The sequence below is a fragment of the Teleopsis dalmanni genome, chromosome X (assembly GCF_002237135.1).
Source record: "Teleopsis dalmanni isolate 2A chromosome X, ASM223713v2, whole genome shotgun sequence".
Classification (NCBI taxonomy): domain Eukaryota; kingdom Metazoa; phylum Arthropoda; class Insecta; order Diptera; family Diopsidae; genus Teleopsis; species Teleopsis dalmanni.
The window spans coordinates 30,336,460-30,361,231 of NC_051848.1; the positions used below are offsets into that span (position 1 = coordinate 30,336,460).

The following is a 24,772-nucleotide window of genomic DNA, read 5'->3' on the forward strand; positions in this document are numbered from 1 at the left end:
TTATTTAACACTCTGCTGTATATGATTAAGTTAGCATATGTGTGTCACATCTATATACAAGTGGTTCTGATAATAATTGCATTTATCATACAACGTTGGTGATGACAGCGAGTTAGAAAGTGTGTTTAAAAACATTTATACTGGCTGATAAAAACACTTATAGGTGCACTTTCGGTGCTAACAAGTGCCACAGGGTTTTTGCAATCAATTGGAACTGTTTAGAAAACAGGTACCACCATGGTGGACGTGGGTGTGAATAATAAAACCATTTTTGTGTTGGATCACACACAATATTTTAGTATTTCAAGCGGTGATCTTGTATCGCTGGAACCAGTTCGTACCAAGCCGTTAACTGGAGTTAATGAAGTAGATACAGATAATATTTTGCCAAGTTTTAGTAAAAGTTTATGGACATGCTCTGTGGAGGCAGCGGTTGAATATTGCCGAATTGTCTATGATTTGTTTCCAAATGGCAAGTTTGTGAGATTTTTCGTTAGTGATACCGTAGCTCATATTGTAAACACATGGAGTACTTCGACACAAAATACCAACCATGTTTTAAATGCAATGTCTCTTGTTGGTATACCATCGTGTATCACTCCATCCACTGACTTTTCTGTCATACACGGCTTACGTGCGGCCGTCGAAGCTTTATCAGAGCCCACTGAAGATCAGTTAAGAACTCAACAAATGGATTACAGACACAAATTTCATGCTGCAGCGAAAAAAAAAATTTTCAATAAAGGACGTATTATATGCATTACATCTGCCCGCGATGATGCTAGTATTAAGAGTTTAGAGGAGATTTTTCATTCAGTGCTTGGACAACAAAACAAAATGGCAGCTGGTTCGAAAAAGGCACTTATCATTGATCATTGCAATCTTGTTATTATAAATGTGTACCCTCTAAATACTGAATCTTTGGTTGCCGATCGTGGTAAAGTGTTTCTTTCGCCAACTTTGTCTACCGAAATATTCAGCACATCTGCACCAAACATATCCAACAAGCTCACGCATTTAATAATGAGTCATTACGATTTAGCAAGCACCACAGTTACTGGAATACCAATGAAGGTAATACACATTGCTTTTCAATAAAAAATTAGTTTGATTGTTGTTACTTTTTTTTTGTTTTTTTGTTTTTAGGAAGAACAAAACGCTAATTCCAGTGCAAATTATGATGTAGAAATATTACATTCTCGCAATGCACATACAGTATTTATGGGTACTGAGAACTTTTTACCTACAAGTATTAAGAGCGGAGCCGAATATGAGACAGTTACATTAAAATGGTCTACACCTCGTAGTTGTGGCTCGTGTGAATCTCAACAAAGCCTAGCACAACATCGTGTAACCCCTGTTGATGTCACTTCTCGTCCAAGTGCTTGTTTAATAAATTTTTTATTAAATGGTCGTTCAGTGCTTTTGGAAATGCCACGGTTCTTTCTATATAATATATGCCCTAAAAATTTATTTATTAAAACCTTAATTTTAGGAAAACTTGCGGCAAATCAACAAGCCATTTACTATCAGCAAGAGGTGGTGAAATATTCATACATGCTTTACAATTTGTTCGGACTTGCATTGAGGATATACCGGCAATAACAGAATTAGCAGGTGGTCGTTTATCAGATTACCGTCTTTCAGAATTTTGTGCTATGGCAAAAGCACATCATCTTGTACCACATAAAAATTTATCAAAAACTGATGAAAATTTATATCATGCTCGCCAGATATTATTTCAGAGTACGCGCTATTTTCCACTGACATACTCGTCAACCATAGTTTTTAATTTACAACGCACACTTCCTTGGTTGGAAATGTTCTTACAAAGATGTAATAAACCCGATATGGATAAATCCGATGAAGTTCAGTGTCAACAGTATCTCTTTGATTTATATACCTCATCCCGTCGTGTTGATAGTTTACCACCTTTACCATATTTAGGGTGGTAAGTGTTGTTTAATTAAATTTTAAACTAATATGTTAAATATTTTCTTTTTCAGTGTTTAGAATTTTTTTTTTTTTTTGTAATAAATGCAAGTAATGATTCCTTGATCCATGAAACAAAAAAAAAAATCGTGTAAGAACCATTTTCAAGAGTAACTGAAATATTAACAAAAGCTCATTTATTTCATTAAGCGTATACATTTGTATTAAAATAAATATAATATAGCTCGTTTTAAAGAACGTTTAAGGGGAAACAATGCGTAACAAGTGCAAAATTCTCAAGCAAAAATGTTAACAAGATAATCAAATATTGATATACGAAAAACAAACCATGAATTGGTTTAAAAGGATTTAAAAGACTTAATGGAAAGACCATTCCTAAACTCAAAACTCTTTTCGGATTGTCATAAGCCATTATAGTGAAAAAAATGTCATGTATATGCTGCGAATTTTTCGATTGCGTTTTTTTACGGGTTAATGTTGAAAATATACCTCAATTTAGCAACGGTTTTCCCATATTTGGGATGAAGGAATCCCCTTTTGCATTTACAATATTTTCTTAAAAAAAAAGTCTGTATATATGTTGTAATAGTATTATATATTATATATTCATGTAAAAAAAAAAAAGAATTTAATTAATTAATTTCTATTTGAAATTTATCTATATATATTTATTAATTGATTTAGTAAATTAATTTTTATCTTTACGTGTTTTTTTAGCATTCGAGGTAACAAAAAAGTAATTCAATATAAACTTATTTGGGCTGAATTAGAAATAATATTGCGTTGCATTCCTGCGAACCCACATCATAGGATTTTACTTGATGGTCTGCGAGCAATGTATATGGAAGACATCCGTATAGCAATTGATTATGAACACAGTAAGTTATTTTTATATATTATTTTCACTATAACCATTAAGCTTTATAATATATAAATTATAATTTGTATATAATATATATATATATATATATATATATATATATATTAATTTAATATTTTTTAAGTTATAAACCTATTATATAAATTCTATATTATAATATTGTTTGTCTATACGATATTGTTTATGTCAATATCAATGGATTAAGATTAAGTGTAATAAATATATATAATTGTAGCTTATGTTCACAAGCTTAAAAATTTGAAATAGGTTTTAGTGAACAAGTATATAAAAATTAAAACAAAATGTGTAATTCTTAATATATTTTTTATATAGTAGTTTAATTACAAATACTTCTGTTAATTACTAAATAAAAAAGCCAATTTCAAATTTATTAATACATATACTTTTTGTAACATATTAATTACTAACTATAATTATACCAAAAAATATTTTAATACATATTTTATGTACATATTTTATGTACATATTTTATATAGATATGTGACAAATGTATATACAATTTTTTTATTGTTTAGTTTTAAAAATTTAAATATATATTAATTGCATGAAAATGTGTTTATATATTTATTATATTTTTATGTATAATCGGATGTTATATATGAGTACAGCATGCGCGTATAAAATATATACATTACATAGCCACACATATACAAGGATATGCATAGTAAATATATATATTAAGTAATTTTCTTACATAAATTTGTATATAGTTATATATATTTATAAATTTTTTAATAATATTATTACTTATGTAAAGTAATAGTTTGTTTACAATTATATAGTTTGCTTTCATTAATATACGAAAAAATTATAGGCCATATGAGATAATCTTACTCGCAATACATTTTTTTCAAAACAAAAATCAATGTAATATATAAATTGTAATACATTCATTGATATTTATATTTTATATAAAATAAAGTTAATAAATTAATTCATAAAACAAATATATTTAACAATAATTTATTTATTTTTTAGCGCCACTATCTCAACAAACCTCAACTATTCCAACTGATTCGCCTATGTCACCACCAAGTTCTACTACTAATACTAATATAAGTAAAAACTCTAAGCGCAGGTAAGATTGAATACTAATATAAGTTAAAACTCTAAGCGCAGGTAAGAATGCAATACATAATTTATAAACTTGCATATGTAATAATGTCCATATAATAATTGTAATTATTTATATTATTATTGTAGAAGCTTATATGATATATTCTTATCATATGATATGCAAATTACCAGCAAACGTTTCGAATTCAAAGGAAGAACAAACTATTCACATGTTTTATATGAAAATATTAAGAAAGAGGAAGTCGTTGAAAAGGAAACTTTTAAGTGAATATGATTGGTAAAGAAGATAATATTATCATGGTTAGATCTGAATTATATTAAGTGTTTAGATATTAAGTGTACATTCTTTCAGAAATCTTTAATTAGATCCTAATTCATATAATTAGTTATTTATGCTTGTATATTCATATTCATTCATATTATTTTAAGTAGATTTAATTCTTGTAATGTTTATGTACGAAGTCATCTAGTAACAATAGGGATACTCATCTAAGCTTATAGAATTTATCAAATTCATAATTTTATGTATTTACGTACACGGTTATATGCACGGACTTAGTGAAATATTTGTGTAAATTTATCAATCTGCTATACATTGGCACTATTTATATCAGCAATAATTATGATAGCGCAAAATGCAATACTCAGCAGCGCAATATTTTAGACAATATCGATGCAATTGATCAGCTGTGTCACTATCAATAAACTAAAGAATAAAATACCAAAATTGAGCGAAAGTCCAAACTAAAAAGTATTTACAAAGATATTTTTGTAAATGATTTACTTGTGTTGGAATGCAATTCTGTATTAACGGATAAATTTATGCGATATAAATTTATTCCATAAAATTTTCGTGTAAATTTATTAAGTTTGTGTAAACGATTTTGCATACAAAATTTGACACTTCATTTAGCAAATAGATAAATTTGTACGTACACATATACAGTTTAGATAGAATCAGCTAATATTAAACTGTATAAATATACTGTTACTTTAAACTCTTCGTTCAAATACAATGAAAATTTGATAATAGACCAGTGAATGATTTTTCTTATTGACTCATATAATTACAATTATGGTAGATGACTTCACTATAATTCCTGTTTAGCCCAAAGCACACCTTGCATGTATGTATGTTATCTTTTATGTATTTAATGTAATTTTTCCAAAATGTAATTTTTATAAATATTTTAGACAAACATTATGTACTATATATGAAGTTTATTCGCTCCAGCCATATTTATAGACAGACAATATTTTGATCCCTTTAAATAATGATTTTGTATGTTGGTTTGTTAGATATGTAATGAAATAATAGAAAAATCTGTACAAATATAAATATATAGTTATTATTATTATAATTACATTATATATAAAATATTATTTTTGGCTCTATATTATGTGGTGGTTTTTAAATATTTACCCTCTAGCTAAATAGAAAATGGAGTTCTAGCAGAATGGATTGCGATCCTGTTAATCGGATATTTTTGTATAATAAATTTTAAGTCCTTTATTATAACAAAAGAATCTATTATCTATTGATTTTAAGTTTAAGAATGTTAATGTTATATATATTAATAGCCTTAAGTTTACATATATCAGAATTATGATATGATTTTAACTAAAAACAGAATATGATATATAAAATCAATAGCTAATGATAATATTAAAGTAAAATTTTCCATTCTTAGATGGAAAATTATTCCAAACCGAAAATACTTTTTTATCATTATCATTTTTAATAAAAAAATTGAAATAAAGATGAGATATCGCTCTTTGCATATAGTCGGAACCATAGTACTGTAAGCCAATTTAAATGAGTACGAAAATACAGCAAAATTGCAGTGCTGTTTATTTTTGGACGCCAGTGTTTAAATTTATCAACTCCATAATAATTAATACTTATCTATATCTATAACCTACGCGTGGCCTTTTTGGCCTGCCAGCATAATCTAATCTATATCTATAACACTTGATTTTTCTTTAAAGGTTTTTCAATAGAATTAATTTTTCAAATTTAGACACTAACTAACAGACAAGTTGAATATTGCCATTAATTAAGAAGTGGTCAATTTTAATTTCTTGTCAAAAAAAGTGAATGGAACAACGAAGATTTTATGTAAGTCATATTTGGTTCACGGATGAATTCAAACTCTAGGATATTTGGTTCACGGATGAATTCAAACTCTAGGGTGCACAAAATAGTGCTAATATCTATAGACTCAGATGACACTTATAGCCATCATAATATATAATTTTATCACGTTTTTTTTTTTTTGAACAAAAGTCCGTGCTATCGAAATCTGTGCAATATACCGCCCTAGAAGGCGATATAAAAAGGAAGGCATTAGTATATATTCAGATAGTAACGTAGCTTTAAATTTCCTTCAATGGTATTCATTAAATTCAGGTTGGTCCGAAGCTACAAGAATCTCATATCTGAGTTATATTGTTTGAGAAGTTTAATCACTGGTTTCTGATTTGAAATACTTCTGTTAGCTACCACGATTCAAAGAACTACAAATTCAGTGCATCTTATATGTTGCCACGAACGGGAATGAGTTAAGTATCTCTATGCGACTAATACTATACCTAATAAAATCTGGGGTCTTGAATTGTTCAGGTTAGTTTATTTAATTCTCTCAAAGTAAAGAACAGTAGATTACTTGGTTATAGAGTAAACCATTATTCTTTTTGGTACAATAATAATAAAACGAGCTACCAAAAAACTTAAATATATATTTTTATATGATTGTTTCTTTTCTACACAAAATATTTATATTAATCAGTACACAAAATTTAAAAAAAGGTTTGATGTATCATGAATCGTAACACAAGTGATTCAAATTTTAAATATACTAACTTTTATATTATATTTATATTATTATATATTTAATAATGCCTAAATTCATCGCGAAAAAATAATTAATAAAAACTAAAAAGTAATAGTAATAACATTAAATAATTATATTAGGTGTATTCTTTTAACATAAATACTCCAATAAAACAACTTCACGTTGCTTAAGAATAACTTGGCATCACTGCCTAAATCAATTAACATATGACAAATAAAAAAAATTTAAACAAATTTGCGGTTATTTATCAATATGTAAATATAAAACACCTGTAGATAGTTTTATTAAAGGTTTTTTATATAAATATTTATAAAATCAATAACACAAAAAAATTATTAGTGAGCATTCTATATTGTATTTGAATTTATATAAATTCAAATATGAGGTATTATTTTAAACCCATAAAATAAAAAGGAAAAAATAGTGAAATGAGAAAGATACAGTGGCGCATTGACTAAATAATTAAAATTTTTGATAGCTCCAGGTCTTCAGAAGGCAATACGAGATCGTCAATAAATTCATTTATAGAATTTTCAAACTTCTAACATTACTAGTTAAATAATGTTAAGTGGGAAGTATTTAACACTATTTTATTTTTCTTACTTTTCTTATAATCTCCCCAAATTTTATTAAAAAAATAAAATTTTTTAATATTTTATTTATAACAATTTATAAAAAAATATTTTATTTATTTATAACATTTTATAAAAGATATTTTATTATTTATAGGATTTTATAAAAATATTTTATTTATTTATAACATTTTATAAAAGATATTTTGTTTATTTATAACATTTTATAAAAAATATTTTATTTATTTATAACATTTTATAAAAAAATATTTTATTTATTTATAACATTTTATAAAAGATATTTTATTTATTTATAGGATTTTATAAAAAATATTTTATTTATTTATAACATTTTGAAAAAGATATTTTATTTATTTATAGCAAATTAAAAAAAAAATTTTATTTATTTATAACATTTTATAAAAGGTATTTTATTTATTTAAAGGATTTTATAAAATATATTTTATTTATTTATAACATTTTATAAAAAATATTTTATTTATTTATAGCAAATTAAAAAAAATATTTTATTTATTTATAACATTTGATAAATTATTTTATAAATTCGTTTAAATTTTTTTTATTTGTCATATGTTAACTGATTTAGGCAGTGATGCCAAGTTATTCTTAAGTAGTCTAAAGTTGTGCTATTGGAGCATTCATGTCAAGTTGTGGTTTGGTACATTTGATCTTAATTTTACTTCTAATTTTTGTTTTTCTTGTTTTGCTCGTAAATGAAGATGTTAAACGTTGCAATATTTATTTTTATATTGTTTCACTTTATGAGAAGTGTTTGTAATTGTTTATTACGAATTTAATTTAACTTGATTTTGTATTAATTATATTTTAATCAAAATTTGGAATGAGATTGTTCCACGAGTTACTCGTAGTAAAACTTAAGTACAACACAAGTAAAGTACAAATTAAGAGTGTTATACAAATAAAGTGCCAAATTACGCTCTTTACACAGATTTTCTTCATGGAACAGCTGTGTGTAAAGTCTGGAGAGAACACCAGTTCCGCGCAAATAAGCAATAAAATGTACGAGTAGTCTGTGTAGCATTTTCAAATTTTAGACAGGGATGTTACGCTCTCTCAGATGCTCAGATATTTACTCGAAAATTTGCTGGCGGCACTCATTTGTGTATACACAGTATTATTCAAAGTTACTACGAGTAGCTCGTGGAACAGACCTAATATGTAACATTTTTGCATAGATAATTCTTTCTTATATATTCAGATTAAGTTCTATAATTTTGAAAAAGTATTTTTATGGCTGGCAATGTCAATATTTTTATTTTTACATTTTTAACAATTGGTGAAGTCTCAGCGCAACAACAACAAGAATGAGGACACGACGAATTAATTAAAGAAAACTTATCTGCGGGCTTGATATCGAATTATTAAATCAAATTATTATATATTAATTAAATAAGTAATAAAATATAGTAAATCATAATAAAGTGGTTTTTTTTCTATAGAATAAATAATAGAATCAAAAATAAAATAAAATGGATATAGTAAAAGAAGGCGCTCTTCTGCTCATGAGTCCGAAGTGCTATGATAATTATTTTATAGAACTTAATTTTTTTGATGGTAGGTTATCAAATAAGTTCTATATCAAATAAATTGTTAAATATGTATCAAATAACTTTTTTTCTTTTTTAGTGCCTTGTTTTAAAGCATTGCTAAGTAAATGTCTGGGAATAGGTATAATAGCCGGTTCCTTATTAGTGAAAGTGCCGCAAGTACTAAAAATTCTGAACAATAAATCTGGTGAAGGAATCAATCTAGTCAGTGTCCTTCTTGATTTGATGGCAATTACATTTCATATGTCATATAGTTTTATGAATGGATATCCATTTAGTGCGTGGGGTGATAATACATTTTTGGCATTGCAGACTGCAGCAATAGCTGCACTGGTGCTTTATTATACCGGGAACAAGGGCAAATCCATAGTGTTTTGTTTCATTTATACTGCCATCGTTTATACATTAAATTCTGGTGTACTGCCTATGAATTACCTTGTTGCTACACAAAGTTTTATCATTCCAATATTATTAGTTGGCAAATTATCGCAAGCGTTTACCAACTACAAAAATGGTTCTACTGGACAACTTTCAGCTGCTACTGTCTTCTTACTATTTGCTGGGTCAGTTGCGCGTATTTTCACCTCCATCCAAGAGACTGGAGATAATATGATGATCATAACATTTTGTGCTTCTTCATTTGCAAATGGTGTTATATTAACACAAATGCTTTATTATTGGAATAAGCCTGCAAAAGGCGCGACAAAAAAGACAATACCAAAATTAATACAAAAACCAATACAAAAACAATTGCAAAAACGTCCAAAAGCAAAAAAATCTGATTGATGCACGTACATTTTTAGCTGACGATTAGAAGCGTTTTATATTATGTATATAATGTTAAATGGCTTTTTGTATAAGCTACAATTCAATTATAATAATTATAATCTGTATCAGGAAACAAATTGTATAATTCATGATAATGTGTGGGTATGATGTTGATTTTTGTTTGGTGCAATAAAAAACATGTGTATTGTGTTTCTTCTATAAATAAAAATTCAAAAAAAATCAAATAATGTGATATTTTATTTTAATTGAAGTCTGTACTATAATTAAAGAAATAGCTTCTAATACTACTAAAGCAGTTCTGACAGAGATATAAGCATTCAGGTTGATACTGTAAGGAAAACAAATAAAATACAAGTTGCAGCTAGTTTTTTAGTCTAATTCTTACCTTGGAAAACTTTACAGTTAGTAAGTAAATATATAATACGGTATTAACATTTTTTAATAGCGGTCTGGACTACGTTCTGAAATCACTTATCAATGAGATCAAACAGCCTGATGGTATGCGGCGTTAACGTTACTCAATAAAGTAAAAATAAATGATTCAAGCAGAAAGAGGAAAATGTTTCACAGTCCACAATAGGTTAATATACACTTAAATATGTATTTACTTGCAAATACATAAATAATTTACTCTTTTATTATGTTCACAGATCGCTTAGGTAAGCACAGAGTAAATGTTCTATATAATGAAATTGAATTTTAAACAACATTTTAATGCTTAATATAATTTTAGGTAATATAGTATATAAGCATCCAGTCAGTTAAGTAACCGTAATTATTTTTAGTATTTTTTAAATGGGAATCACAAAATCGGCGAGAAAAAAACCTACGATATACGATCTGATAATTCAATAATATATTTTTGTACGGGATAATTGAGAACAATGTTAAATAACACTAAATTTTTAAACTTAAGAAATTAAATCATACAAAAAAATATGTGTAACGAATTTGGTTATTAACACAATAAATTATTCTAATCCAATAATGAAATTATTATTGCAATTTTTCAAACAAAATAACTAATGTCGAATATACTTCGATGAGTTCAACAAAACCGGGAGGTATTGGTAAGACCAATATAAAGAAAAGAAAAACTGCATATTTAGACAATATTATGAGAAATATAAATACGATCTACTGCAACTAATACTTTAAGGAAAAATAGAAGGAAGACGTGATGTTGGCAGAAAACAATTGTCCTAGCTCCGAAATATAAAACATTAAACTGGAATTAATAACATCGGAACGTTGTTGCTGTTCTTGTTATTATAACCCGCTGGGGCCTGTTTGTGAAGTCCCTTTGGAAGGTATTGAACGTTGGCGATGAGTGGCTCCGTGACGTAGACCCGACCGTACTTTGAACTATATCTGAACGTTGTTAACGACATCTAGAGATAAAGAATCATACCATAAAATGAAATTGTTGCAAATTTAAGTTAAATGTAATGTAGCATTAAAATATTGATTTAATTGTATGAAATCGATATATGGTATTTCAAATCTATTTGGCAAATAAAGAAGAATAATTTCTCTTATATTATATAGAGCAGAAACGCGTGAATTTAGCAAGTTTTTTGCATTATACTATCAGGTAGAGTTTTAAGTGGGGTCACGTTTTGGCTATAACATGCACCGATAAGGCACAATGCTTCTAAATGGATTATATTGTCATACGTTTTAATTCAAACAATATCATAAATCGTTAACACTATCAATAAATGAACTCAATAAATAGTATTTTAGTTTTAGTAAGTCTGCTAAGATTTTCACTAATTTTCACGTTTCATTAAATTTTATTTATTGTTGACTTTTGGACTAATAAAGTTGTAGTAAAGAAAATTTTTAATTAATTTGTTTTTTTTTTGTATATTTACATTAAAGTAATTGATTTCACGAAGTTTTTTATTTTCCATTATCCACGTTAGTTGGAAGTAGGAGTAATAAACTGAAATGGCTTTATGCTTTAATTTAAATGTGGAAACTCAGTAAACCTCAGTTTAATTTCAATTTTAAGTGCATTTATTGAGTTGAAGGATGTATTTAGACTAAGATTTTATTTCGAAGTTATACTTTGAAGCTAAGTTCAAACAAATATCACTTTTATTGATTGGTAAGGCAGATAGCAGTTTCAATATATATATAACATATAAAAAATTTTTATAGACTTTTTGCCTATACTATACATACCAGCAGGTGGTATATACAGAGTATACATATATCTAACTATTAATTATTAATTGTTTTTATACAATTTAATTATAAGGTTAAAGTATATAATAGTGCGATGTGAAATAATACTAGAGCGCAAAAACAAAATATTTAACAAGGCCTTCTATACACGTAAAATGATTGATAATCTATAGAGCTTACGTTCATTATTATCTTGTGTATGAACGGAGTCAAAAGTAGTTAACAGATAGCGTGTGTGACTAACGTTCTTATGAATTAACTTAATTTACTTGTAATCAACTAAAATTTTATTTTAACATTCCAATATGGAAGTCGTAAAAAATTTTGCGTTACTGTTTTTGAGTCCAAAATGCTATGACAATTATTTTGTGGAACTTGATTTTATGAATGGTATGTATTTAATAAAATAAACATATTGAATACTGAATGAAAATAATTAAAATATAATAAAATTTTATTCTATTTTCATTTTCTTAGGACCATGCTTTAAAGCCTCACTAAGTAAACTATTGGGTTTGACAATCATTGCTGGTTCGTTACTGGTGAAAATACCGCAAGTACATAAAATATGGCATAAGAGATCTGGTGAAGGTATCAATCTGGTTAGTGTACTCTTTGATCTACTGGCAGTTACATTTCAGATGTCTTACAGTTATATGAATGGCTATCCGTTTAGTGCTTGGGGTGATAATACATTTCTAGCGCTACAAACCGTCACAATAGGAGCTCTAGTATTATTTTATAATGGTGCCAAAGTTAAAGCTTTCTTTTTCTGTTTGATTTACGCGAGTGTCGTATATATATTGAATTCTGGTCTAACACCTATGCATGTACTCATTGCTGTACAAAGCTTTAATATTCCAATAGTATTGATAGCCAAAACCACACAGGCATTGACCAATTACAGGAATGGCTCAACAGGACAATTATCTGCTATAACAGTTTTTATGCTTTTTGCTGGTACTGTTGCACGGATATTTACTTCCATACAAGAGACTGGTGATAAAATGATAATAATGACATATTGTGTTTCTACTTTGGCCAATGGTGTTATATTAGCACAAGTATTATATTATTGGAACAGCAGTACTAAAACGAAAAAGTCCAAAAAACAAGACTAAATAAAATAATCAATTAAAATTTATAGTTTTAGAGCTTAATAATACTATATTCCATTTGAAATTCAAGTTTCTGAAATATAATAAGGATATTCAAACCAAATTCGTTTTACTAGTAAATTACCACATAAAAATAATTTTTACATTAAAGTTAATGCCCAAACTAAGTCTATGAGCTACTCACATAAATGTTTTAAAGTCAATAAATATATTTCAAAGATTTTAACAATCAATAACGCTACATCTTCATTCAATAAAATTTTGAGTGCAATAATAATAATTTAATGGTTCTACAATCCAAATAAATATATCCCCATTCAATAAAGTTTGAACTATATTTATATGAACCAACTATATCGGATATATGGTTATAATGTATAAGCAGTAACACAAATATTTAATCAAGTTTCAAAAATTAAAGCACATTTATAAGGCATGGGTATCCGTAACAATGTGACATTGAAAGTATTAAGACCCTGATATTATCACATTAAGGATATTCTCAGACCTTAATATTATCGTATTAAGGGTATTTTGGCAACCACATTATTACTTTAAACGTATTTAGATATTGATTTTATTACATTAAACATTCAGATAGAATTACTTGGATATGAATTATACCAATGTCTTGACAATTACTTGTAATCGGTATATTAGGATGGCTCTTTTAACACTTTACTATCGTCGTATGATAACATAGTTTGTATAAAATTGTATCATTCTTGATTTGTATCAACTTCTATGTACAATATTTAATGCAAAAGTGATTTTGTTATATTACATATATTTTTATTATATAATTTATACTTTTTATCTGTAGCCACTATACTTAAAAATAAATTTAATTAAATTCGTATATTGTATGCGTTTAAAATAAAATAATACAAATTTTTTTTATTATATATAATACATTTCAATTTTTTTTTTTTTATATTCGAAATAAAACCAAAACTATTTATCTTTAAAAGCATTTCTAAAAGCTTCCACTGCACGATATCTATGCGAGATCAGGTTTTTATCAATTTTTGGCAATTCAGCATAGGTGAGTTCGTAACCATCAGGTTGAAATATTGGATCCCAGCCAAAATCACGTGGACCACGTGGTTCCACTATGACACCATTAGTAATGCCTTGATACACAATAGGTTCATGTTCAATACCTTCGCTGAAAGCTAATGTACATATTGCTTTAGCCGACTTGTCTTCCCAACCATTGAGCATACGATATAAGCCTTCAGGTTTCAATTTTTCCAAAAACCATTTTATGTACGGTCCTTTTTAGATACAGTAAGTATAATAATACATTGATTTAATTGCGTAAATAACATTTTACCTGGTAGTCCAGTCATTGCATTGAAGCAAAGACAAGTATCTTCAACTATAACTGGTCCATCAACTTGACGTGCGGCTTCTTTGCATTTCTTAATTGCGATTTCCTCTATTTCGCCTTGCAGTTCCGGCAAATCAATTTTCTTCGAAATTAATTTGCGCGGGAAATCCGTACCAAGTATGGCAACCAGCTCCTCCAACTTTTTTGCATTTCCAGTGACGAAAGTAATGGGTTTTGACATTTCAGCATCTACCTATTTAAATACTATGTATCAAATAAATTTAATCTGACTCGATTTGTCAATGAAATTGGTTACCAAAAAGCTACTGAATGTTATTTTTCTGCACAGATGTTTTTACAAGCGATTTTGTGGAAAAAACGATTAGTCGGCGATACTGACATAGGTAATGAGCGACGCTATGCCATAATATTGCTTCTGGTAAATGTATATAATTAATTGGAGTAATTGAATTTGTATAGTAATGATAATGAAATTAATTTAAATAAAAATGATGTTTTTTAATACATATAAACAAAATTATATTTGAAGAAACTTTGAAGTATAGTTTTGGAATAAAAATGTATGATTAAGGTATGATGTGAAAGTAATGAAAACAAAAAATATTATACTTGCTCACACATTTTGTGCATATTTTTGTGTACATACTCACACATATAATTTTAATAATATATGTAAATTATTATCTTAAAGAAAAATTCTAGATGGATTTTCTAAGCAACTTGTTTCACTGCATTTGGTCTGTTCCACGAGCTACTAGTAGTAACTTTGAGTAACACTATGTATACACAAGTGCGTTCCACCAGCAAATTTTTCGAATAAATGAGAGCATTTGAGAGAGCGTAATATCCCTGTCAAAATTTAAAAAGTGCTCGTACATTTACTTCAAGTAAAATTTGTGTTGATGTGTGAATCAGCTGTTTTGGTTTGAATTTAAATTTTTGTATTGTTTATTTGCGCGGCACTGGTGTTCTCTTCAGACTTTACACAAAGCTGTTCCATGAAAATCTGTGCAAATAGCGTAATTTGGCACTTTATTTATGTTACGCTCTCAGTTTGTACTTTACTTGAGTTTTTACTAAAAGTAGCTTGTGGAACAGACCTAATATCTCAGCTCAGATGATATGAAGAGATATGATAAACTAGACTAAAGTTTTTTAGGAAATCGTCAATTCTGAACAACTTATTCCACTTAGCGAAATGCTGGTATGTCATTGTAAAAAAAGATGCTCAGAGACAGTGGCGTCGCTAGGCGTCAGCGATGTCGGCGACCGCCGACGGCCTCGCGCCCACAGGGGCCTCGCAAAAAGTTACCGACTATGGATTCTAAGCACTTCATAAATATTTTCAACAATTTGGTTTGATAATGTCATTAACCATATTCGAAATATTTCCGAATGTTTATATAGTAACCAGATTCATGTTCACAGTTCCAGTTTAAAATTGATTAAGACGTACTAGAAAAGTATGATGATCCAAGAGATGATGATGATCTTCATTCGAAATTCTATAAACTGAAGCGAAAGTAGCAGCAGGCGCAAATTATGATATAATTTTAAAAAAAATTGAGTGAAGCTAAAAATAGGAAAATTTATTTATTTTAATTTGTGTTTATTTTAATTTGATTAGCAATAAAACTTTCAATCATGCTTTTTCATATTAGTGAATGTAACTAATTTACTTTTACAACTGGGTTATAAAGGGGGCCTCGCAATTCTAATGTCGCCGACGTCCAGAGTTGGTCTAGCTCCGCCTTTGCTCAGAGAAGCCGATTTTATGAAAATCCGTCGTTAATTCGCGGTGCTTTCGGAACTCTAGTCTCAATTTTTAATTAAATTTCATATAGATTGCTTCAGAAGTTCAGTAGCTAACCTATACATTATAAGGCTTCGGATTTATTTCATTTTTTCACATAAGCATTATTACAAAATTAAATTTTTGTTACTCCTATCATTAGTAAAAAATTAAACTGTATAAAAACGGTGTTTAAGTATAAATATAGCTATTAGGTAGTCCTATAGGGCTTGCTGGCATGTAACCTTCAAATATGTTATATTTGCTGCTTTTACTGAGGCTGATTTTTGTTTCAATATATCAGTTTTGTTTTAGTCATATCGTAGTAACTTTATATACGGTAAATGGTAATATTCATGATTTAATTAGGGCAAACATTACGAAGAGAGAATAATAATATCGAAAAAAGGTTGTTTAAGGGAATTTATATGGTCATCAACCGTATAGACTCATGCAAACATTAGTTAAATCTATAATGGTAGAAAACCAATTTTTGGCATTATAATTTGAAACAATCCGTGGAACAAGGACCATTATAATGATTTTGTTTATTCTCTATACTCCATCTAGGATCACTAATACATATAAAATTATTATTAATAATAATTATGTTATTCTTCTACTTTACTTGTTGAAATTACTTGAATTAGCGTTTAAAGCATTTTGACTCATTTATGCGTGACAAGTAACCGTTTAGCGCATGTCTATATCCTGAACTTAATTGAGCTAGGACAATTTTAGCTGTACGTGGAATGCGTCCCTTTTCACGGTAGATATTAGACGGTGGTTCATTGAGGATTTTGTTGCAGAACAACCATGATCTTGAAGTGCATACTGCATCTGTGTGGAGAGCTGTTAGTCGACGTTTATATTCGACCTCACTGAAGTTAGCTCCATTGCAATAGATGTCCTAATAGATACTAATAAATTAAGGACAATTATCCTGTTTATTTAAAAACTATACTACTATAAAGTCAATAGTAACTTTTTTTTTGTTAATTACTAACAATAAACAACCATGGGCCGGCAACTCAATACTTTAGGAGCCCCCTTTCTTGAGGATCTCGACCAATTGCAGAACCAGACACTGAATGGCATTTTAGGCTTAGTCGAAGGTTCTAGGTGGTTTTAAACCCTGAGTTTTTCCTACATATACGGTAATGCAATGAGCCAATAGGCCTAAGTGGATCCATTAGGGGTCGCTGGTATAACCTAACCTAACCTTTAATAAACACCAGTTACAAACTAGAAAAAAAGCATTTTTATGCACTAGATAATTATAGACTAACCTTTCATTAAAACATATCTGTGTACAACTGTTATAGAATGTATTAGAATATTTTGGTTTAGTGGCGACAAATATTACAAATGAATGAATGGTTTTTAAAAAAAAAAAATACTCATATAATTAGAATAGCATGAACTATAATAATTGTGTGATATGATTTCGTTATGTTGTAAAAATATGTAATATTTACGAAATGATATTTACTAGCCTAAACGTTAAGCCATGTTTATATATGTATGTTAAAAAAATATAAATATTAAAAAATGAGTTTATATACATATTCTGAAAGTAACACATGTATATATAAAAGCAGCATTTCCATAACTATTCAGACAAACCATTTAGTTGTTCTTATTTTTATATTCATCAAGTCACCACTTTATTCAGTTCATCTTTTAGTTTTAAAAATTCAACTTTTAATTTAATGAAATTTTATTTTGTATGTTTTTTATTTATTTTAATTTTGTTTAAAGCAACTAAAAAAGAAGAATTTTTTAGAGATTATTTATATTTGGCTCTTTCTGATTTTAATTCGTAAAACTAAGTATATAAATATTATATTAATAGGTTTGTAATTTTAGTCGACTGTAACGTGTAAATTGACGGTAGGATGTAGGCCCAATTGTTTCAAAGACTTTTGGAAATGTTCATTTTCAAAAGTCTTACGGGGATAAGCGCAAATAATTCGATAAGCAGTAGGTGGAATATGTTTATAAATTTGTTCAATATATATGCGAAGGACATTTAATTGTGTATCTGACGGCCAACGCAATTCAACAACTTCGTCATTTTCTTCCTTATTCCAAAGTCGTAGCTTTATACGGGTCAAATCATTTTCCTCAACACCCAAATAGCGTTCGTAGGATTTAAATGAATTAACTACAGAATCATCAACACAAGTATCCATTTTATACAAATTATTAACTTCATCGTCATCAATAACATCATCATTATTAACCTTCATTGAGTTACGTATAGCTAAAGCAATTTGCTCCTTCTCAGTAAGTTCCGTAACATTAGATGAATTTTTTTTCGTTGATGGCGCTTTTGTTATTGTAGATGCAGTTGTTGCTGGTTTTTTTGAAATTTCACCATTTCGGCCATTAACCGAACTTTTACGACTTCGTTTCGATGTAGAAGGGAAATCATCTTCCATCTGTTCAGCAAGTGTTTTGTTATGAATAAGAAACTCTTTTAAGTCTTTTATCAAACTAGAGTGTTTAGGATCTCTACTTTTCCACATTTCTTCACCAGTGCGTGGATCCACAACACAGACATAAGGCTGTTCTGTGCAATGATAAAACGCACAGAAACGACGACCTTCATACGCTTCAGCATCAACCTATAAAATTTATATGATTATCATAACATTGTAATATTATAACTGCAAAAATAGAAATATTACCTGCCATAGTAGAAATTTCTTTTTAATAATTGAACGCATTATTTTATCAGACCAAACATCTCGGTTAAGCAGTTGTGATGCGAAATTATCGCTTTGTATGTTAACCAATAACCACAGCTTCATATCAGTAGCGGTTGTACGTGCTACTTGGAATGTGCCTGCGAATGTTATATCAGTTGGTGGACGGTACAGATCACCTAATCTAGAATTAGCAGTACTCGATGAGAGAGGGGCATTTCTTTCGCGGCGTCTTTTACGTGTATTTACACTAGGGCTACTATCATCGTTAGTCTCCATAGCATATGCAACATTATCAAAAGGTTCACTAAGACTATTGGCAGTTTCGTTAAGTTCCTGTTCCATTAAGGCACCTTCGCGTGCAAAATCTCGCAATGGACAAACTTTTACCTGTGAACGAGTATTCGCGCGACGTGTTTGTGGCTGCAGCAACAAAAAATTATCATCTTCAGGTCTACACAACTGTTCGCGCCTCGGAGGAATAGGAGGTCGGACATCATCTTCAACTGAAGCATCATTGTTTGTTTGCAACGCATCAATTCCGCCACCTTCAAAATGCAATGATATTGCAGCTTCCAAATTGTTTCCACAAGCTTCCAATAACAGTTTTGCTTGCGAAGTGGTTATACCAGCAACTTCAACCAAATTTTCAATTACTTTGCTTATTTGCGAATCTGACATGTTAACTCATGAAACAAATAACGAACAAAACTAAATTCGCAAACAACAAGCAACTCTCCTGCAACACACTCAATAGCGAATTGTAGCTTCTTTTTCAATTTTGACGTATGGAATATGTTTGACATTTAACTACACAAATTTCGAGATACTTAAAACGCACATATGCGATATGAAACTCACAATGAGGTTTGAAAATAAAAAACTCACCAAAAAACTGTTTCGTTACAAAAATCTTTAATAGTATATATAAGTTCTATCAAATATATTAAGTTTGTGCAATTATTTTTATCATAAACGCATTAACAAATAGAGTTATAGATATCTAGCTCGATTTTATTTAATTCGACATATGTATAAATAGCAACTATGTCCAGAAAATAAAATACAACATAAAAAAAATTTATTTATTTGTATAAAACCAGTTTAAAAAATAATATAATTAGTAAAGTCAATTAAGTTACAGTTTATTCACTTTAGTACAATTGATGAATATTTGCAATGAACTCATTGAATACATGACAATTGGTCGCATTTTTCTTATAAGAAAGTAATTGATAAGTAAATTAAAGTTGGACAATAATTAATTATTAGCCTACAAATAAGGGAATATTGCTTTAAAAATATTTAATTGTGGCAACTACGTCTGTAAATGCTGACAACAGATAAATTATCGGTGACTTGCTTAAAAAAAAAATTTGATATGATTTTTATGTGTTATGCAAATGATTACATGCATTATTTGTTATAAGTTAGAACGGGCCAGCTAATTTCCTACAGAACAATTAACTAAAACTGCAATTCCTTGCAATTCACAGATAATTACAGAATAATATAATTTTTGTGTAAAAATTCCAGATTTAAGGATGCTGCATAAAAATCTTCAATATGTTTCTGCTTCAACTGCTAATTCTTATTTTTTTGTTTGAAATAAAATTTTATATGATCAATTTTGCTGTATTACTTTATGGAACATCTTCTACTTATCGTTGCATATGGAATTATAAATCTATGTTATATAATTTCTATAAAAATGTTATTAGTTTGATTAATAGTATATATGTCATATTGAATATTATATAAGAATAGACAAGAATATTTCCAGCGGGCGAAGGTATCGATGCATCAGCGATACTGCATTAACTATCCATGTCACTACGATATCAAATAAATGTATTTTTGTGCATTGTATATTATAGGAAAACCATCCTTATTTATGCCTAGTCATTCATAAAAGCATTATTGCGATGGTGGTTTCTTTATGCAAAAGATGTGGGAATGAATATAATTGTGTGGTGAAATCAATAAATTTTGTAGTAATTTCGCTGCTACAAAGCAAAGAATCGAAAAATTCAAATAAAAATCATTTTTATTTGTGAAAAATATATGTGTATATATATTTTATTATTATATTTTTCTTAAAATATTACATAAAAATACAAAGAACTTATATATAAAAAACAAAAATTTGAGGTGAAATACAGCATAAAGCAATAAATTTCGCACATTGCTTCCTTAAAACAGATTAAAACATCAATAAAGCATCGATGCCATGGTGTTTCTTTTGGCATCGATGCCACTATAAGCTGCTGGGCCGATTTTACAGCCCTGTCACTATAATGACGTAAGTCGTGCTTAACTCAATTTTGAAACTTAAGTTGTAATTAATAAAAATTTAAAATAAATAAAAGCAATTCACAGATAATATTACAGAAATAAATGATTTTTATGTTAAAATTGTTTTTATATTAAATTATTAATGAATTGAATTTATATATCATAAAAATAGCAAAATCTTTTCTTAACATGAGAAATATTTACCGTGCTACCAAATGTCCATACAGAGATAAATAAATAGATTGCACGTATTCTACTGGACTAGCTGCTGTTTTTGGAAGAAAAAAAAACTGACTTGATAATGGTTGTTTTGCTTATAAGTTAACAAATAAAGTACAATGCGAAGATTTATCTCAGGTTAGGTTTTGGAGGGCTTTTTAAAGTGTGAAAAGTGATATCGATTTCATTAGGCTATTTTTAAAATCTAGGTAGTTAAAGTGTCTTTCTAAATATTTAATAATGAGGTCGTTTTATGCGTATGGTTTGTAGGACTCAGTTTGGATCCTAATGACAACAACAAAACTTTTTTATCTGAATATTTAGAACACACTACCATATAACAATGATTAAATTTGCTGAAAAATTAATACTATATCATTACTTTCATATTTATTATTAAAAATTAATAGTTTCAGATTTATTTTAAAATTTTATGACGAAGTTTTTCTAAAAGTAGTGAACTACAACAACAACAACGAAAATTAATTTTTTTATTATTTTAATTAATTGAATTTTTGGCTGATCATACAGCTGTTTAGAGTATTGCCAAATACTTATCATCGGTGGTCTTGGAAATAATTCTTGTTTTTAATTATTCGTAAATAATTTTTTGAGACTGCATGTACCAGGAATCGTACTCTTGCCCTGCCAAATTTGAAGCTGAGTCAGCGCACCTATTTCAATTGACCCAAAGCCGTACTTGACTTTTATGTTCGCTCATTTTTCAGGAGATTTGTTAATTTGCTAAGCAAGTTTTAACAAATTCAATTGCTGTGTTTATATTAGAACGAAATCATAAACCAGCTGTAGAATAATTGAATTAATTGGTTGTATTCTTATTTTTAGTTGTTAAATTTTAATATTTAAACAATATATTTCATTGCTTCACAAACGTTATTACTTTTTGTATTAATTTAAATATTTTTATCAATTCAGTATAAACTTGCTTTAAATTATGTATATATTTCTTTATTAACACACGCAGCTTAATAATGTGTACGAGACAATAATTAATATACTTACGATGTCGACTTTTGAACGTATTAAGCTGTAAATTGTTTTTCACCAATTTTATTGCGACAATAAACATTTTCAACAAATTTCTGCTTGCAAACTGAACTTTTAAAATATTTTCTCAACAGTTGGTTTCATTCCATATGAGCTTTTTTTGCAAGTAAGCGAAGTATGCAAGTATGGCTCCATACAAATTGCTTCTCTTTCATACACCAGTCAGCAGTCTTTCAGATGGTGTTGTCGCGAGAACAATAGAATTTGGAAGTTAAAGAAAAAGAATTTTGAGTGAAACTGTCTGAAGTCTTGTAATAAAGCTTTATTAAGTATTTTGTTGTAATTTATTTCATCTTTTAAATGATTTACAAACATCTGACAAACTAAACTAGTCTTAAAATGTTGGAAAGTGTATCGTTATGCAAAGAAATTTAAGTGAATGCAAATGCAATATATATCCAACACAACAAAAATATTATGCCTCTTGTTTATTTTGTTGTTTCTATTGCCTCAATATTTGTGTGTAAATACGTGTTAAAAGTGTAATTATTGGCAATAAGATAACAATAAGTTTTTTTGATGGGCTAGAAGTCATAAACAAAAAATTAAACTGCAGAACTATTAAACATTTTAATAGATTTAGCGGCAGTAAATAAAATTCAACTATTCGCAAAATGGTTTCTTTGATAAAAAATCAACTTTTGAAGCACTTGTCCATGTAAGTTCAATTATTGTTTACATTTTTTTGTTGTCTATTAAAGCAATTAAAATTATGTTCTCATAATTTAATATTTAATAATTTATATAAAAGGTCCATTAAGTTGACAATATTTGGTGTAAAAATTTAAATTAAATTGATTTTTCACCACAAAAGAGATTCTAATTACAATTATACCAAATAGTATCACCAAAACACTGTAGTAACAACAAAAACAGTAGTAGCAACAACACCAACAACAACAACAACAATGATAAAAACAATAAAGAAAGGCAATCATAAACTTCAGCGTAAAAAGACACTCCTCCGCTACGCTGGCCCACAAAAAAATGATTCAACTCATTACACATTTACACTTTGTTGTGTGAACACAAAAAAACAAAATAAAAACAACAGCAAAAACATTAACTGCAACAGCAACAGCAACAGTAACAACACCAACAACAAAAACTATACAACAAAAGTAAAAGTAAAAGAAATTAAAAAATCAGCAGCCTTCAAGTTTGCGTAATGAGTAGCCTGTGCCTTAGCTTGTCAGTGTTTTTTATTTTTTTTTTTATTATACTTTTTTTGTATTTTAACCGTTTTAATCATTAAGGCTGTTGCTTCAAGAGTATAACAGAGGTTTTTAAAGTGGTGAAATGGGTGAAATGGGTGAAATGAGTGAAATGGGTGAATTTGTGTAGACGGGTGAACTTAAGCTGCCCTGCTAAGGTATTAATTGCCTTCTTATCGCGAGTGCTTATTAAAAATTTTGTTTGAACGCTTTATCACATATTTATCACTTTGATTTGAAAATGTAAAAATAAACTCATTAATAATGAATCATTTAATAATATACTTTTTTTTTCAAATTAAATCTCAATAGGAAAATATCTGCAAATTAAAAAAAAAGTTCCCCGTTCGCCAACTTCGCTGAGAAAATAAACAATTTAACTAATATTTTTAAAAATAAATAAGGATTATATTTTAAATTTGCCTATATATCAGTGTTAGAGATAGACATAGATTAGAGATTTTGCAAGCCGCTTAGTCTACTCACATATTATAGCTAAGACTAAGACTAGCTAAGACTCGGCTTTAGGTCCAAGCATCATTCGCCTCTTCGTAGTCCATTCACACTTTTGGTATTTATAAATTAATGCAGAGAATACAAATAACAATTTTCTGTGCTAAGCAGGGTTAATAGAATAATAAGAAGGACAACAGAAACCACAACTACATGTACTTCAGTCTGCTTAATGTTGGTTTGTTTCAATAATAATTGTATTATTGTTAATTTTCATTTACGACTTTTTTGATTAAATATAATTAATTGAAATAAAAACAAATTAACAAAATAAGTAATAAATTAAAATTATGTAGTTAAAGAACAAATTCTTGAAAAATATACCATATAATACGACTATAATCTAACGGATTAAAAGTGGAAATGATAGATTAGGCAACGTTAAGCCGGCGACCGTTTAAGTAAAGCTTGGAGGTTTAAAAACCATCTTAAACATTTAGCCAAGAATAAACTGCTTTTTAGTGGAGGTCTTGAAATTGGTTAAGATCTTATAAAAAAATAAAACCTCTAGAATAGCAAAAAACAAAGCAGATATGATGAACTTTCATCGTTATAACAT

General features: G+C 28.3%; 6 protein-coding genes and 1 long non-coding RNA gene across 11 annotated transcripts in view; 5 read left to right on the plus strand and 2 right to left on the minus strand.

The window, feature by feature from the left end:
• Positions 1-100: 100 nt before the first annotated feature.
• On the plus strand, positions 101-5,217 carry LOC119689919 (protein asunder). The gene is made up of 6 exons (XM_038104855.1): positions 101-1,074; positions 1,147-1,439; positions 1,496-1,951; positions 2,671-2,831; positions 3,833-3,932; positions 4,058-5,217. Exons 1-6 carry the CDS (start codon positions 238-240, stop codon positions 4,197-4,199), a joined length of 1,989 nt encoding a protein of 662 aa, XP_037960783.1. The 5' UTR covers positions 101-237; the 3' UTR covers positions 4,200-5,217.
• A 3,476-nt stretch (positions 5,218-8,693) lies between these two features.
• Positions 8,694-9,918, plus strand: LOC119689921 (mannose-P-dolichol utilization defect 1 protein homolog). The gene is made up of 2 exons (XM_038104857.1): positions 8,694-8,954; positions 9,027-9,918. Exons 1-2 carry the CDS (start codon positions 8,870-8,872, stop codon positions 9,731-9,733), a joined length of 792 nt encoding a protein of 263 aa, XP_037960785.1. The 5' UTR covers positions 8,694-8,869; the 3' UTR covers positions 9,734-9,918.
• A 356-nt stretch (positions 9,919-10,274) lies between these two features.
• Positions 10,275-10,552, plus strand: LOC119687990. The gene is made up of 3 exons (XR_005253297.1): positions 10,275-10,316; positions 10,387-10,395; positions 10,470-10,552. It is a non-coding gene; the product is annotated as an uncharacterized LOC119687990 (long non-coding RNA).
• A 1,498-nt stretch (positions 10,553-12,050) lies between these two features.
• Positions 12,051-13,165, plus strand: LOC119689899 (mannose-P-dolichol utilization defect 1 protein homolog). The gene is made up of 2 exons (XM_038104829.1): positions 12,051-12,319; positions 12,407-13,165. Exons 1-2 carry the CDS (start codon positions 12,235-12,237, stop codon positions 13,048-13,050), a joined length of 729 nt encoding a protein of 242 aa, XP_037960757.1. The 5' UTR covers positions 12,051-12,234; the 3' UTR covers positions 13,051-13,165.
• Positions 13,166-13,967: 802 nt separating this feature from the next.
• Positions 13,968-15,193, minus strand: LOC119689020 (inosine triphosphate pyrophosphatase). Of its 4 annotated transcripts, XM_038103753.1 has the most exons (4): positions 15,052-15,193; positions 14,697-14,816; positions 14,384-14,633; positions 13,968-14,324 (listed from the first exon to the last, which is right to left on the minus strand). In XM_038103753.1, the coding sequence occupies exons 3-4, from the start codon at positions 14,619-14,621 to the stop codon at positions 14,002-14,004; spliced, it is 561 nt and encodes a 186-aa protein (XP_037959681.1). In that variant the 5' UTR covers positions 14,622-14,633; positions 14,697-14,816; positions 15,052-15,193; the 3' UTR covers positions 13,968-14,001. The 4 variants fall into 4 exon arrangements, with proteins under 4 accessions (XP_037959681.1, XP_037959683.1, XP_037959680.1 ...); XM_038103755.1 differs by lacking the exon at positions 15,052-15,193 and having other exon boundaries at positions 14,384-14,629; positions 14,697-14,865; XM_038103752.1 differs by lacking the exon at positions 15,052-15,193 and having other exon boundaries at positions 14,697-14,865.
• Positions 15,194-17,933: 2,740 nt separating this feature from the next.
• On the minus strand, positions 17,934-19,895 carry LOC119689810 (UBX domain-containing protein 7). The gene is made up of 2 exons (XM_038104719.1): positions 18,887-19,895; positions 17,934-18,823 (listed from the first exon to the last, which is right to left on the minus strand). Exons 1-2 carry the CDS (start codon positions 19,583-19,585, stop codon positions 18,059-18,061), a joined length of 1,464 nt encoding a protein of 487 aa, XP_037960647.1. The 5' UTR covers positions 19,586-19,895; the 3' UTR covers positions 17,934-18,058.
• A 2,755-nt stretch (positions 19,896-22,650) lies between these two features.
• Positions 22,651-24,772, plus strand: part of LOC119687515 (UHRF1-binding protein 1-like) — a 71,277-nt gene continuing 69,155 nt past the window's right edge. The window contains exon 1 of one of the 2 annotated variants that reach the window (XM_038101849.1): positions 22,651-23,144. In XM_038101849.1, the coding sequence (XP_037957777.1) occupies positions 23,101-23,144 (44 nt within the window). In that variant the 5' untranslated portion in view covers positions 22,651-23,100. The remainder of the gene's footprint in view (positions 23,145-24,772) is intronic. The other variant, XM_038101848.1, reaches the window with a different exon arrangement.

Coding starts and splice junctions, on each gene's coding strand:
- LOC119689020 (XM_038103753.1), bottom strand. CDS start 14,621: ATGTCAAAACCCATTACTTTCGTCACTGGAAATGCAAAAAAGTTGGAG. Junction 14,325..14,383: donor TGCAATGACTGGACTACCAG/GTAAAATGTTAT, acceptor GTATCTAAAAAG/GACCGTACATAAAATGGTTT.
- LOC119689921 (XM_038104857.1), top strand. CDS start 8,870: ATGGATATAGTAAAAGAAGGCGCTCTTCTGCTCATGAGTCCGAAGTGC. Junction 8,955..9,026: donor AGAACTTAATTTTTTTGATG/GTAGGTTATCAA, acceptor TTTCTTTTTTAG/TGCCTTGTTTTAAAGCATTG.
- LOC119689810 (XM_038104719.1), bottom strand. CDS start 19,585: ATGTCAGATTCGCAAATAAGCAAAGTAATTGAAAATTTGGTTGAAGTT. Junction 18,824..18,886: donor AGAAATTTCTACTATGGCAG/GTAATATTTCTA, acceptor TAAATTTTATAG/GTTGATGCTGAAGCGTATGA.
- LOC119689919 (XM_038104855.1), top strand. CDS start 238: ATGGTGGACGTGGGTGTGAATAATAAAACCATTTTTGTGTTGGATCAC. Junction 1,440..1,495: donor GTGCTTTTGGAAATGCCACG/GTTCTTTCTATA, acceptor CCTTAATTTTAG/GAAAACTTGCGGCAAATCAA. Junction 3,933..4,057: donor AGTAAAAACTCTAAGCGCAG/GTAAGATTGAAT, acceptor TTATTATTGTAG/AAGCTTATATGATATATTCT.
- LOC119689899 (XM_038104829.1), top strand. CDS start 12,235: ATGGAAGTCGTAAAAAATTTTGCGTTACTGTTTTTGAGTCCAAAATGC. Junction 12,320..12,406: donor GGAACTTGATTTTATGAATG/GTATGTATTTAA, acceptor TCATTTTCTTAG/GACCATGCTTTAAAGCCTCA.